The sequence below is a fragment of the Limulus polyphemus genome, unplaced genomic scaffold (genome assembly GCF_000517525.1).
Source record: "Limulus polyphemus unplaced genomic scaffold, Limulus_polyphemus-2.1.2 Scaffold4, whole genome shotgun sequence".
Taxonomy (NCBI): domain Eukaryota; kingdom Metazoa; phylum Arthropoda; class Merostomata; order Xiphosura; family Limulidae; genus Limulus; species Limulus polyphemus.
The window spans coordinates 1,440,838-1,456,141 of record NW_013665614.1 but is presented as its reverse complement, the minus strand read 5'-3'; the positions used below and the strand labels follow the sequence as shown (position 1 = coordinate 1,456,141).

The 15,304-nt window shown below is 30.0% G+C and overlaps 1 protein-coding gene across 5 annotated transcripts in view; it reads left to right on the top strand.

Annotated features, from left to right (window-relative positions):
* LOC106471907 (serine/threonine-protein kinase B-raf-like) overlaps positions 1 to 13,957 on the top strand; it is a 75,522-nt gene extending 61,565 nt beyond the window's left edge. For 3 of the 5 annotated variants that reach the window (XM_013932567.2, XM_013932636.2, XM_022401198.1), the window contains 12 exons: positions 2,290 to 2,509; positions 3,777 to 3,816; positions 6,253 to 6,372; positions 6,994 to 7,157; positions 8,230 to 8,344; positions 8,590 to 8,674; positions 8,980 to 9,156; positions 9,478 to 9,524; positions 11,695 to 11,813; positions 12,845 to 12,976; positions 13,266 to 13,400; positions 13,502 to 13,957. In XM_013932567.2, coding sequence (XP_013788021.2) covers positions 2,290 to 2,509; positions 3,777 to 3,816; positions 6,253 to 6,372; positions 6,994 to 7,157; positions 8,230 to 8,344; positions 8,590 to 8,674; positions 8,980 to 9,156; positions 9,478 to 9,524; positions 11,695 to 11,813; positions 12,845 to 12,976; positions 13,266 to 13,400; positions 13,502 to 13,663 — 1,516 coding nt within the window. In that variant the 3' untranslated portion in view covers positions 13,664 to 13,957. The remainder of the gene's footprint in view (positions 1 to 2,289; positions 2,510 to 3,776; positions 3,817 to 6,252; positions 6,373 to 6,993; positions 7,158 to 8,229; positions 8,345 to 8,589; positions 8,675 to 8,979; positions 9,157 to 9,477; positions 9,525 to 11,694; positions 11,814 to 12,844; positions 12,977 to 13,265; positions 13,401 to 13,501) is intronic. The other 2 variants (XM_022401076.1, XM_022401154.1) reach the window with 2 other exon arrangements.
* Positions 13,958 to 15,304: the final 1,347 nt, after the last annotated feature.

Here is a 15,304-nt window from a genome sequence, read left to right as displayed (position 1 = left end):
TTATATTTTGTGAATGAAAGCATTGTAATGTTTACTGATAATCTGCCAAATTTTGTTAACATATGGTTACTAATTTAAAAGTTATAGCATGAAAACTATAAAAAGCACAAAATGGTTACAAGGTTGGTCCCGGGGACCAAGCCCGTGCTGAAAGAGTTAATGAACTAAGGTGCTTCAGAGGCATTAAACATATTTACTAAATATGTAATAGCACACACAAAAGTAATAATTACATAGCAAGCTATTTATTTTAATCTTTTGGTTATTGTTCACATTTTGCTTAAGTCATTCTGTTAAATTTAAAGCATAATTTCTGGTTTGTCAAATATGCAATACTGGCTATATAGGTACAGCAGGAAAGAAAAAGAGGGGTATTTGTGTGTGTGTATGCACACACACACATATATATATATATATATATTACTTTAGGACATTGTGATTTTTATGAGATGGGCCTACATAGGATCATAATTGGCTCAACATGAGAATTTCAATCACCTGTAGGCTTATGAACTACAACTTCTTTAAAATATAGTACAGGTTTATGTATGTATAATTAATAATAACTTCTGAGTGAAAGTAAAGAAGAATGTATGATAATATATCAACCACAATGTATCTGCTATTTCGAGTGTCAACAAGGCCTATTGTTCAATATCAAGGCTCTTCAGACCAGCAAGGATACAAAAGACACTAGTTATATTTAATAGCAAATTGCTTGACAATGACTGTTATGACATGAATTGGATTAAGTTGACAAAGTATAACTTTTCATCAACTTTATGTCACAACCCATCATAACTAGGGTAAAGATATTTTAACACTATTATTTATTCATTTTAACACCATATATTATTGAGAAGAACTAGCAAACCAGGAAGCAGGTCTTTTTGAAATAATAGAATGGCTTTGTTGACCTCCATTTAAACAGAGGCAACAAGTATTAGGATATAAACAAAATACAAATGAACTTGAAAGGATTGATAATGTTTATATATAGGCAATAAAACATTAGAGATTTATATAATATATGCAAATTTCTAAAAATGTTCACTAAAATGTAAAATATCCTATATCAATCTTTATTTATTAGAAGTGGTAAGCTTTAATTTGGTGATTTTTCTTGTTTTGATGAGTTTCTTGTTTATTTTAATTTGTTTGTGTGCTTTTTTCAGTGGTTGAACCTATTTAATTGACTGTTTATCTTGTTGTTTGTTGATCAGTGATTCTTATTTGGTTTTAAGTTTAATGTTGGTAAAGTAAACTTCAAATATTGACTTTGTACATATGATTTATATCCATTGCTTTTTCTGTTGTTTTCGAAGTCAGTATATATGATTTATTGGGACATTGATTAATTACTTTTATGGAGACAGTAATAAAGTCTCATCATAAAGACTTTATGAGAAGAATAACTTGCTTTGAATGCTCTTGTTGTTGTTTTTATATAAACCTAATAGTATAAATTTATATATTCAATTTAGTTTGTCTATACACACACACAAACTAATGTAAAAAGAAAACCTAGGTAAACCCTGAAAATGTTTGTTCAAACTGTCTGCTGTTTTTGTAATAAATTGATAGCCTTACTTTATGTGGTGTTCATTAGATTATAATCAAAATTATGTTGATGTATTGGCAGTTTTTGTAAAGATAAATAACTGCCATAATAAAGCAAGTAAGAATTTGTGTGAAAGGGTTACTTTTGGATTATAATTTCAGTTACATTTTCCCTTATCCCAAGTTAAGTCACTAGGGAATAATGAATCCAATAAAAAGTTAAGTTTATATTAATAGTGTGAGAAAAATCATGAATAAGCCTTTTTAGTGTGCATTTACTGTTTTGATTATCAATAAGGTATTGCTCTTTGGTTGAATAAATTGATTTTTGACTTTTGGTGAATTAGCCAATACTAGTACATATTGGTACTTGGTTCTTATTTTTGTTCTTGATGTTTTTTATATGGGTTCATTCTCTTGAAAACCATGATTTTGTTATTTTAAGACATTTTATTATTGTACTTATTTGATATTTCATATATTTTTTGCAGTTGTTTTAATGTGATTTATTTCTACAATGCAGTGGATAGTATACCTGCATAGTTTCTTTGTCGTTATTGGAAATACCTTGTAAACATTCAGTCTCCTGTTTATTCTTATCATGGTCTTATATTATCTGTTTTGATTATATTTTGATTTAAGGCTTACATGTATGTTCTTGCCAGTTTATTAATGTCTGGTTTACTAGTTGTATGACATAATTATTATTATTATTATTCTGTTCTCCAGACTATTAGCTATGAATGAATCTTCTAGCAACATGATCCAGTCAACTGCAGGTTCATTATCTCCATATGCACCTAACTACCAATACCTGCAACAAACCACAATAACGTCTTCTCCTAGAAATGTACCCAGACCTCACCCTCCACCACTAGGCCAGAGAGAACGCTCAACTTCAGCTCCTAATGTTTGTTACAACACAGTCAATCATGATATGACATTGGAGGTAAGGGCCTAAAAATTTAGAAATTGGGGGATATATGTATACACACACATAAATATATATTATATATATTAATTTTCATATTTGCAGACAGTTTTGGTGTTTCACTTTGCTTTTGAAGCACATACCCACTAAAGGTGGTACATTATTGGCTCTTACAAGTCAAATCATAAATGCACACCTCATGTCAAACATGAATTAATTATCACAAAGATAAACATATTTAGACAAGGCTACTGTACTTTTTTTATTAATTCCAAATATTATTAAATCAATAGTGAAAAACAATACCTTTAGAAATTAGAACCTTTTCGTGTACTTTGAGCATAGCTGTGTAGCATAGCTCTCATCATTGATACTAATTAGATTTATATGTGTATTAAATTACAGTATGAAATATACAACTATTTTGCTGTAAATAAAATAAAAATTGTATCTTTTTATTCTTAACCATGGTCTATAATTTTCATTACTGAGCCACTTTTTTTTTTTCTTATCCCATATAGTTAAACATTGATGCACTAGTACAGTCCAAATAAACATAATGGAATATGAAATACTGATTAAATGACTGATATGCCATTAAAATTGTTAGAATTACAACTTATTATCCAGATTGAGAATGAGAAGATACTGTAAGTTTATGGCTGGAAAAGACTTCTATACACCTAGTAACTTAGATATCTTTATCTGCTTCAGAATATTACATTTTTTCATGCTTTAAATATCCAAGTTAAATATCAAGGGTTGCCTCTAATTTTACAGATGAATACTTCACTTTAGAAACATGAAAAAGATTAGTTAAATTTTTTCACATTTCATCTACAAACTGCTACAAAAAACATATATTAAATAACTAAATACATTTAGAAATAGCTTTGTCATTGAATTTTGAATGTACCATTGCAAAATTGATTTTACCACCAACAAGTTGCACTGAGTTAAGAATTTATCAATAAATTCAGACTAGCAATGACTTTGGATAATAGAAAAACTCAAAATCAGAGATTTATACTGTTATGTTTGCTTTTGATATGTGTTATAATATGTTACTAGTATAATCTTTTGCTGTTTTGTTAATTTTATTGGTAACTTAATTTTTATAATATTGCTATGTTGGGTATATGATAATGACTAATGAAAGTTACCACAAAGTTGCATAAATATCAAATACAACCCATGTAAACATTTGGAGAATTTTCACAAGGTTGGATTTTTTTAAATGTCCTAATTAGAGCAAGTCATCTTGAAGTACTTCATAATTTTACAGGAATTTGCACTTAGGCTTCGATCACAGAATTCGTCAGGTGGTAAGTGTTAGTTTCAGCTTTTAAACATTAATTTTCTAACATGAACTTGTATATATATCTGGATATAAAATTCAAAATCTTTACACAAGAATAGTACTTATGAGAATATGTGCCTACATTAGTTTCCCTCATGTTTCAAGTATAACCATTGCACTTGAGTTAATTTTATGATCTTTCATTATACTATCTTTGCTCTGTCAGATGTTGAACATAGTATGTATTTTAATAGGTTTAAACTCATGTGATATCACTTAGAAGTTTTGAAAAAATATGTGATACAATAAAAAATCTAGTTCACTCTGCAAATTACATAATTGTTTTTTCATACAATCTATAACAGGATAAACTTGTCTTGATATAAAATTTTTAAACTTTGGATACTAAATGTTATTCATTTCAGTATATGAAGATGTGCAGATTTATTTCATTGTTCAGAATGTAAAATTCATCATTTACTGTTGTTGATTTTAAAAAGTTTGATACCTGTTCTTTTATCTGAAATGACTGGGCCTTTTTTCAGAGCTGAATGATAGTGAAAAGTAAATAAGATCAGCTTTCTAAAGGAAAACACTTGATTTTGAACAAAATAAGAGATTTTCTTATTCTTATAAAGCAATGTTTTTGCATTCTGAAAACAACATTGAAGCAGAAGTACGTTATTATTATTAATAGCTCTGATCAATAGCCTTTTATGATTTGAACATTCTGTGTAAGAAAGCTATTGTCATGCCCCTAGGATCTATACATTTTCAACTTGATTTATTCTTAATTTCATACAACTTATGAATTGAAGCTCTGGAAAAACAGTACAACTAATACATTGCTAAGAGTTCTGAAAATCAATTTCATGGATTGAAGGATGAAGTCAAATTATTGTAACACATTAAAATGTCACATATATATAAAAATTCACCCTGTATAAATCATGATCTCGGTTCCTCTCATTTTCTCTGCTTAGTAGATTTGTCAAGGGGTTTTAATTGTATACATAAAATAGTTATTGAGCTTTGGGGGGGGGGATAAAAGTTATTAAATTATTTGATACATGCATTATTACATTATACAGTAAGGAGTACTTTTCATTAGATTTTCTTCCTGTGAGACAAGCATAAAATCCCAAACTCTACTTGCTTGGCATTCTCTGTCATTTGATCTTTGACCTCACTTTATTTCTTCACTTATATGAATATGAAATCTCTATATATGAAAATATATTCCCATCTGACTTCATTTATGCCTAAGAATGAGTTTGCCTGATGAAGGAATGCATTAATAGTAATAGTTAGTTATCTTCATTAGTACTTTTTAGAACTTTTGATGACATTGTGTTATTCCTCACTAGGAAGGGAAAAAATGGTGGTAGAAACAACAATGACAAGCATGGTAGATGTAGTTTTATTTATAGATAGATGTAGATAATACATTCACAAAGATATGAACCATTTCTAATCTACATTGTACAAATTGTATTTTTTATAACTGAAATTTATTAAACATCAGTAGTCTTTCAGTGAGAAAAGTATTTTTAAAACTGCTGTTTTGGCTTTCAGCAGGTAGGTTTTGCTCACCTTGTCACTAATTAATGATAGAAATAAAAACCAAATTCCAAATGATTTTATGTTAGTAGGTTTTACAGAAAGATTATGAGCATTTAAGTTTCAAAAATGTAAAATAAATTCCAAATAGTTATGTTAATATTTCTTCCTGAAATCATAGATTAAAATATCATTATTTTGCAGGAAACTATGGAATTTCCAGTTTATTTAAACTTTGATCATTGAATATAAAATTCATTCTTGTTAAGTACCAAATTGAATCTTTTTAGTTGCTTTTAACTTATGTAACTACGGGTGACATCTTTTAAAATCTAAAGATCTTAACAGTTACACAAAATAATATATAATAGTATTTTTATTATTGTTATCAAAGTAAATTATGTAATCAGTTAACTGTTACTCGCTGGTTCTGTCAGGCAGTTTCAAATACACACTACTTTTGACTCATCAATTAATATATACTTTTATACATTTAAGTTCTCTACTAAGAAATATCGAATCATTTTCTTTTATCATCCCATTGTTCTGATGACTACTTGTAATATTAGTAATTACAGAAGAAGAATCAAACAATTTCAAATCTTTTATGCGCTACTATTAAGCTATAGAAACATTACTGTAAAAGACAGTTTTATAATTTATCTAAAAAGCCAAGAATGTATCTGCATTGTTATATGTTCTTCTAACTCCATCATAAAGCTGACTAGCATTTAAAAACAACTAATTTTCTAGAAACTTGAGATAATGGCTGTCAACCTTGAAAACATAATGAAAGGAGAGAGTGCTATTAATTGGACTTTACTAACCTGCACGCTCCTTCATTCAAACCAGTGATGAATTTGCATGTTCAAGTCTTTTTCCATTTCCCTGCATGCTCTAGTGTCTTCTCCCTTGACCCCTCGGCATGAGATTTTCTATCGCTCGCACACAGATAAAGGCAGCCCAACGCATTCGCCAATGTCCAAGCACTGCCAACTTGAGTTACCGAGTCCAGGAGGCAGTAAGTGCCACCTTACAAGTTAAATATATTTGTGATACTTAAACTTTAACCAAAAGAAACTTTTTTTACAAGTTTCATAACTCTTTGATATGTCAGAATTTAACTTATTTTTAGCTTCATAGTTTGAAAATAGTAGATTTTAATTTGAAGTAATAGTAACTTTTATGGACAATTTTAAAGAAAATTACTTTTTGAATACTTTTTATTCCTTTTTTTTTTTTTGCAGGGAAACACTACATTCCATGACATCATCTTTTTGTATGCCATTAAAAATGACTCTTATATACACAATGCACACATATTTTACCAATGCTCTTTCTCTCTAATGTTACTAAAATTCCTCTTTGTTTCATTAACCATGAGTGTTTTAGTTGTTTTATCATGTTAAACAGATAAATAATTTTGTTTGGAACTCTATTTTGCAAATAATACATTTGAATTTCATCTTTTTTTTAACCAAAGAATACCAGTTTGGGGTCACAATGACCCTATACCACTTGATGTTAATGACTGAAAATTTAATGTTAGCATTCTAGGGTTAACTTAGGTAATACTGAAGTGTTCAGATGTTTTTAGAATTCTCTCTGTCTAGTATAATTAGTACTTCCTGGTTATCTGTAGGTCCTGGCTCACTGGCTCCACCTTATCAGCAGAGCTCTGCTTCCACTAATCATAGTCCAAGTTCCAGTCCAACCAGAACACAAAGTGCACAGGGCTCGCCAACCAATATCCACAAACCTTGGAGACCTCGAGCTAGGTCTGCTGATGAAAGTTCCAAAAAAGTAGTAAGTACATTGTGATGTTTTATGTTGTACTCTAACAAGTAGCAGACCTTGCCATAACTTTGTGTCCAGTACTTTCTCTTCTTGATTTTTGTATTCGTGTACTATGTAATCTAGCATATGAAGCATCACTACTGTCAGCTTGCCCTTTTTTTTAAGTTGCACATGTGTATACACAAGTACTCATTTAAAACTGTTTGGATGATTGATGGCTGTAATATTCTGCTTGACAAATTCCATTTAATTCATGAACAGAGGCTTTTGCTGTCACATTATAACCTCTTGTCTTTTACCTCTTTGTTTATATACTCTATCGTTTATAACATTTTATTTAGGAAATTATTTTCTGTGCTACAAGAATAAATAACACATTGGTTATTTATATGTATAACTAATATGTAGTATTTGTTGTTGTAGCACAGTAAATTATTCAAGAAAAGTGAAAGATAGTAGAGAATTTTAAAATTGTAAAATAAGGAACTAACATTAAATTTAAAGATTCCATGTTGAATGTGATGGAGATCTACAACATACAATAGTATTAATCCATGCAGAAGAACTGTCTGCACTCATTAAGACTAATATTTTACTTAAATAGGCCACATTTATCAAAAGCTTTGAAAGAATTCTCTTTTGAAGAATGTTTCAAAAATTGTTTGTAGCATGGGTGAGAAAAGAATCTGATTTAAAAAATCATGATTTGTTTAATAACAACTGATATTATTTTTAGAACAATCATAATGTTTATGTTATAGATAATACAAAATTCAGTAGTTTATTTAAAACTATTTTTTAAATGTAATTTTACTTGTATTTTACAAAACTGTCTTTATCCTATTTGTATTTGGTGGATTGTAATGACATCTGTACATCTTCAAATGATTTATGTAACCAAAAAATGATTTGCTGTTTCAGTTTGTATTCTAGCTTTTTAAATTGCGAGTCAGTCTACTTACTAATATCATTTATTAATTTAATAAAATATCAACTCTGAAGTGCAGTTTTAACAAATAGAGATAATCGAACTATACAAGATGCTTCTTAAATCAGGTTTTTAATAAATTTGTATTTGTAGCAGCGGACAACCAGGGAATCAATTGAAGACTGGGAGATCCCTTCCAATGAAATTCTTACTGGTCCAAGAATAGGTTCTGGATCATTTGGAACTGTATACAGGGCTCACTGGCATGGTAAATAAGGTCGTACTAGAAAGCTAAGAAGTTGTGCCAGTAGAAAACTAGGCACTGTATACATAGCTATAAAGTAAATACTTGCACCTTTCTACCAAAATACAACTGTTTTTTTTATATTTTAACTTTGAATTGATGATTAACCATAGTCAAGTAGCTAGCTCTTAGATTATGCCAAAAAGCATGTTCTGTGGAAATTTGTAAACAGTAGAATTTATCATGTATGGCTTTCTTCTGTTTTATAGGCCCAGTAGCTTTGAAAAAATTGAATGTTACCAATCCTACTCCTGCCCAGCTTCAAGCCTTTAAAAATGAAGTTGCTGTGTTAAGGTAAGAGATTTCCTCTAGTCTTACCTCCTGATTGAATAAAATACAAAGACCTTATAATTCCAAGGAACATGTTTTTATTGCCTTACAACTTCATCAGAGATACACTTAAGCTTGTGTTCTTTCAGTTCCTAAAGATGATATAAAGCAAAACATAGGATAATAAAAACAAATGGTTTATATAGTTATTCCTATTTTTATCAATTTTGTCATCTATACTTCAGTCATCACTGTATTGGTTAAATTACTTTTTGATGTTGAACTTTTTCCATTACATTCTGTAACTTCTGAGAACTTTTTATTGTTAGGAAAACTCGTCATGTGAACATTTTACTATTTATGGGTTGTGTGTCTAAGCCTCATCTTACTATTGTAACTCAGTGGTGTGAAGGCTCTAGTCTGTATAAACATCTTTATGTCCAAGAATGCAAGTTTGAAATGTTTGAACTTATCAACATTGCCAGACAAACTGCTCAGGGAATGGAGTAAGTGTTACGTTATATATATACATATATATTATTTAGAATGCTTAATATATTACACAGATAATATGTGTAATGAAAGTTGTTGTTACTCAATCTTCCATTAGAATATTTAAAATCTTTACTGATACAAGTCTCTAATTAAGTCATATGTAATAACATTTATTTAAAAGATGTTTTTTCAGCTTAACTTGAACTCCATGATATGCTAAAGCATCATTAGTAATTTTTTGTAATATAACTTCATTAACATCTCATTGCTAATGTAAAATATTTTATCTTTATTGTCAACACAAAATAACTGTATTTGTATTATTTCTATAGCTATCTTCATGCTAAGAATATCATCCATAGAGACCTGAAGTCAAACAGTATCCTTTTTTGTCACAGCCATATATGAATTGTTATTTCTCTATCATGTACAAGTGGTCCCCCGGTGGGACAGCGGTAAGTCTTCGGATTTACAATGCTAAAATCAGGGACACAGCAGATAGCCCAATGTGACTTTGCTATAAGAAAACACACACACACATGTACAAGTGTGTTTACCAGTGCTATTTTCCTTTATCACTCCCATGAATATATTGTATTTAAACACCATAATTATCTTTATCTCCTATTCTCATTTTATGCTAGTGGTTTGAAACATTTTGTGATATTTGAAATTTTGTTGAAGTGTTATTGATTTTTTTATACTATGTTTAGTTAGTGTTTTGTTTTAAAAAATTACCTGCTAAATATTTGTAAGTAAACATTTTTTTTAGTTTGTAGTATCATTTTTCAGATTAGTTTTGTATATAAAAACTGAATGTTTGCCAAAATTTAGCCAGTTGTATAAAAAGTTGAAACTTGTTATTTTGAATTTCAATAAACTTACATACTAGTACGACTTGGTTAATATTTTATTTTTTTCTTGCTTAGAGATTAAAGTTAGCCCATCATGTAATTATAAAAGGAGTGCAGTGTTATTGGACTTAATAATTTTTCAAGAAAATGCATCATTATTCACAGCTTCAGTGAACAACAAAAAATGCTATATTACGCCAATAAATAGTTTTCCAACCAGCCCTGTATTACCCAGATATTTCTATGTTTTGATTTAAAATAGCTCATTTTCCCCTTTAAATCTATAAATTGATAATTTTCCCCAATATTCTCACCAAACATTTTTTGATGATAAATTATACTAAAGTTCTGGTACTTGTTCATAAAATAATACTTCTTGTGGCATTAAATTTCACGTTATAAGTAGTTATTACCCTTCAATTCAAAATGTATATTTTTTTTTCTCCGGGCTTCTTAGCTTTGTTAGAACATTAAGCATTTTTAGGTTTACATTTCAAAGCTAAGGATATGAAATTAAAAGGTGCTGGCAGAACAAGCAGAGAATGTATATTATATATATCAGCTTTCCATAGCTGAATGCAGTTACTAAGGTAAATTGCTAGTGAAAGATAAACCTGTGTTGTTCTAATGAATTAAAAAACTAAGTAGGTGTGTGCAAGAGATTTCTTGAATCAATTTCAATTACAAAACTGTTTAAATTTGTGGTTTTCATTTAACATTATTATGAATCGGTAACAATTTCAGTTTGAAACTGCATATATTTGAACAGTGGTCAACAAGTTGACTAAGCAAAATAATTTTTCTGCCCAGCATCACCAAAATAATAAAAGTCTTGACATAGGAATTTTTGAATATCTTGTGATACATTTTGATTGTTTCTTACAACTTTTGCACTGTTTCTAAAATCAAGAGACAGTATTATATAAGCTCCAGTAGCTGCTCACTAAGTGATGAGCCATGGGAGTTGCAGTCTATCGGACTTTTTAAACATTAATTACAAGAACTACTGTAAATGGGTAAATTTTTCTCATTTTGTTTTTTCTTAGTAATATGCTTTTTAGACACTTTTCCCTGTATTTTTTACAAGAATATCTTGTATTTAGCCACATTTTCTCTATAGAATCTGGTTGAAGGCCCAACCATTGGATTTTATTAACAAAAATAATGAAACTATAGGACAAGATGATTAGAGAAATAAAAAATATTTTCCCTCATTCAGATTTGTTAAACTTTTGTGTACAGTTTATGATCAAACTTTTTAACATGATTGATATACATGTATGTTTTTTTATCTTTTATAGCTAATCCACAACCTGTTTGTTTGTAGTTAAGCACAAAGCTACACAATGGGCTATCTGCGCTCTGCCCACCATGGGTATCTCAACCCAGTTTCTAGTGTTGCAAGTCTGTAGATACACTTCTGTGCCAATTGGAGGCTACAACCTTAATAATAACCAAAATATGGCAATATGAGATAATAGTTAAGGAAAAGCTAAAGAACTATCATAATTTTTCTAAAGTAACAGAAATAACTCTCTCTCAGATTTGTATATCTTAAATACTCTGTCACTATTAGCAAAAAAGTTTGTGTGAAGAAAATCTTTATGAAACTTCTGATAGAAAAGGTAATGGAAAATATCTAGTATCAAAGGTCTGTATTTTATTTTCTTCATTTTATGCTTAACTCGGCTTTAGATATCTTTCTCCATGAAGACTGGACTGTCAAGATAGGAGACTTTGGTCTTGCAACTGTGAAAACCAGGTGGAGTGGATCAGAACAATTTAATCAACCAACTGGGTCAATATTGTGGATGGTGAGGTTACATGGTAGTCTGTATACTACTGGCATTAAAAATAATGTGATACTGGTATAACCAGAAATGGGTTTTATTCTCCTTTTATTTAAATGATTGGTTTATCTAAAAGAGGGATGATAATACGATGTTTCTGATTCAAACACAAAAGATACTCTGAGAGTGTGATAATTACTTCTGTTTTATTGTCATCCATATTCAGTAAGATGGTAGATTGTATAAATGAATAGTTAACATCTCATTGTAAGAAATCTAACCATTAAAGTTGTTTTCCTCAGCAAAAATTTAGATCATTGTTATACTCTTTAGTCAGAGATGGTGTTAGGGTTTTAAAAAATGCATACTGTGAATTTGTGGGTAACCAAATGTGTACATGTGTCAACAAACAAGACAGTATAATTTTGTACATGAGGTGCCAACTCACTGATTCAGAATGGGCTGATCACAGTTCTGGCTAGCTACCAGTATTCTGTATAGACCATCATCAGATATGTGATAAACATTGAACAAAATAAAGAACTTTGACTGTGATTGAATCGTTAAGTATAAAAATGTCCGGTTGAGAAGTGGGTGTTAAAACGAAAAAGTACAGACAGAGTATTTTACCTAAAATAGGTGACATTTGTGTTTGCAGAATGTTAGTCTGTAGTGGAGAGTGCCCAGCAGTCAAGTTGATGGCAGTGGTTGGACCAGTCTTATAAAAACTTGAAAGGCATTTTTTCATTATTACAAAATTCTAGACCACACAGTTTTGTTAACTAAGCATTGCACGTCAAAATAGTCTTTATGCAAATTTTATAATATTGTTGATGATACCAGAGTATGTGCCAAAAACTACTTTAAAGTTATTTGCATTTACAGGGAGGATCTAGTTTTGGATTTGTTTTTGAAATTGGTAACTGATTAGTGAATTTCAAGAACTTTTTTGTTTATAAATATGTTTTTATTCAGTTTTGGATTTAACTCGTGTTTTAAAATCACATTAAAGTAATAAATTGATCTATAATAGTTAAATTGAAATCTTATTTTAGGCTCCTGAAGTAATCAGAATGAAAGACCCTCATCCTTACTCATTCCAGTCTGATGTCTATGCTTTTGGTATAGTTTTGTACGAGTTGATTACAGGGCAATTGCCCTATGCTCGTATCAACAACAAAGACCAGGTTTGTACATCAGATATACTTACATTGATCATGCTTATTAAAAACATAGTGATAGCAGTGCAAAAGCTGTATTTATGTAACTGGTTTGGAACTTTGTTTTCCTCCAAAGTTTTTAACCTTGTGCTTGTTAAATACCTCATATTAGATATTTGTATCATATATTTATTTAATGCTAAAAAATATTAAACTTTGTATCTAATGAAATGCTTTTAGAACAAATGATGAGTCTCATTTTATGCATCATGTTATAAATGATGGCTATTAATTGATTAACTTGTTTCGTTTTTAGATCCTTTTCATGGTGGGTCATGGTTATTTAAGGCCTGATTTAAGTAATGCTAGATCTGACACACCTAAAGCTCTGATTAGACTGATTGAGGATAGTGTTAAGTTTAATCGAGAAGAAAGGCCTCTATTTCGACAGGTAGGTTATGTTTTCTTACAATAAGTTATATGATTTGAAAATTTATCTTTTATATATAGAACATCACCTCTTTAATGGTTATAAATATTAATTTGTATTAGATTCTTGCATCACTGGAGTCCTTGGCTCGTTCTCTTCCAAAGATCCATCGTAGTACATCAGAACCAACACTTAATCGAACTCATCTCCAATCAGAAGACTTTACTTATAACTGTGCCTCTCCTAAGACACCGAGTCAGTTTGGAACTTTTCCTTTTTTTTGATTTATGTGATTAAACTGATCAAAAAAGATCAACACTAAGCAAAGATGGTGCCTCTCAAAGTTAAGAAGTGTTTAATGGACATTCTGCTTCTCACTGGAGTGGTCTTAGACATCGATCTCTCAGCAGCATGTCGTAAAGTATTTAATTAATTTAAAGATGCCAAATCAGCTGAAATGTTGTATTTATATTGTTTCTTCCATTGACAAATAACTAGGAAGACTTGTAAAATATTCATTGTAATTTCTGTGTTGGCCTCTATCTTGGAAAAAATAAAGTTAGCTGTTCGTAGGCTTTGTTCTGTGTTGATATGTGAAGGTCAGTCATGATACAGAATATATACCTTGACCATTCATTAGTTTAATGAAGTGCATTCTGCTCTTAGTAAGTTGCAAAACAATACATCTGCAGTGAACAAGTCACATGTAATATTATTTTCTAAAGTGAAACATGCATATTATTTGGAACTAGAACCATTGTCCTTTTTTAAAAGAGGAATGTGATGCATTGCAAATATAGGGTATGAGCAGTAGATGAACTACTGAATACTACAGAATGGTAGCACCTGGACACTTTACAAATCCAGGGAGAAAAAGACCTGAAATATTTTATTTTATTTTGAAATATGCAATATTAGAGGGGAAAGAGTTACCAAGTTATCTGAATTTCCCAAACAGATACGGTCTGTCTGAACATATTTCACTGCTGTACTATCCACACTTGAAAATTACATATTGCCTCTTTTAAAGTTTTCATTTTCACTAACATTAATTCTAACCATTTAATTGCCAGACTTAAAACATTACAATAGCATATGAAAGTCTTTCATATGTCCATCTGAGTGAGTTATCTACATATTCGTGAGACAGACTGCAAAGTAAAGAGATTTCTAAAACAGACAGGATGTATTGTGAAGAACCTGTGTCCCAACATTTTTGTAATTACAAACACCATCTTTGTATCTCAAACTAGTTGTTTTAAGGTTTCCTACAATTAAGTATGAGAAACAGTACCTTATATCGTAAGAACCCTTTCTCATCAGGATTTAATAATGTTTCCTTTTGACTTTTTTTTTTATTGTGACCTCCCTTTTACTTTTACATTGAGTCACATTTATTTAATTAATGTATTGTGTATCATTTAACATGCATCATTTTACTATACATGTCACGAGGTTTTAGTGATATTCAAAATTTTATTAAACTACTTTTTGTTTATGTTATACCAATTAGTATAGCATAAAATCGTAGCCAAGAATCTATATTATAAGGTACTATTTTAAAAAATCCTTTATTTTCTCTAAGCATCCCCTCTTCTCTATTTTATTCACCACTCCTCTAGTAAGTACAAAATTTCACTTAAATTACTCAGATAAACCATAATCTTTAGCCTTCAATTTTGTTTGGTTACATAGCCATCAAATAGAAAATCAGACCCCTCTTGCCACACCCTCTTATGTTTAATTCTATATTATCTATCAAATGATGTATTATATTACATTTTCTGGACAGAGAATTGTCAATTTACTATTAGTGCAAGTTTCATTCCCACAGGAAAGATAAACAACTAGCTTAGATGAATTTATAACAGCTCTTGTCTGCCAAGTCCACTGGCGAGCGAGGCATGTTATGATGCGTGGCAGTG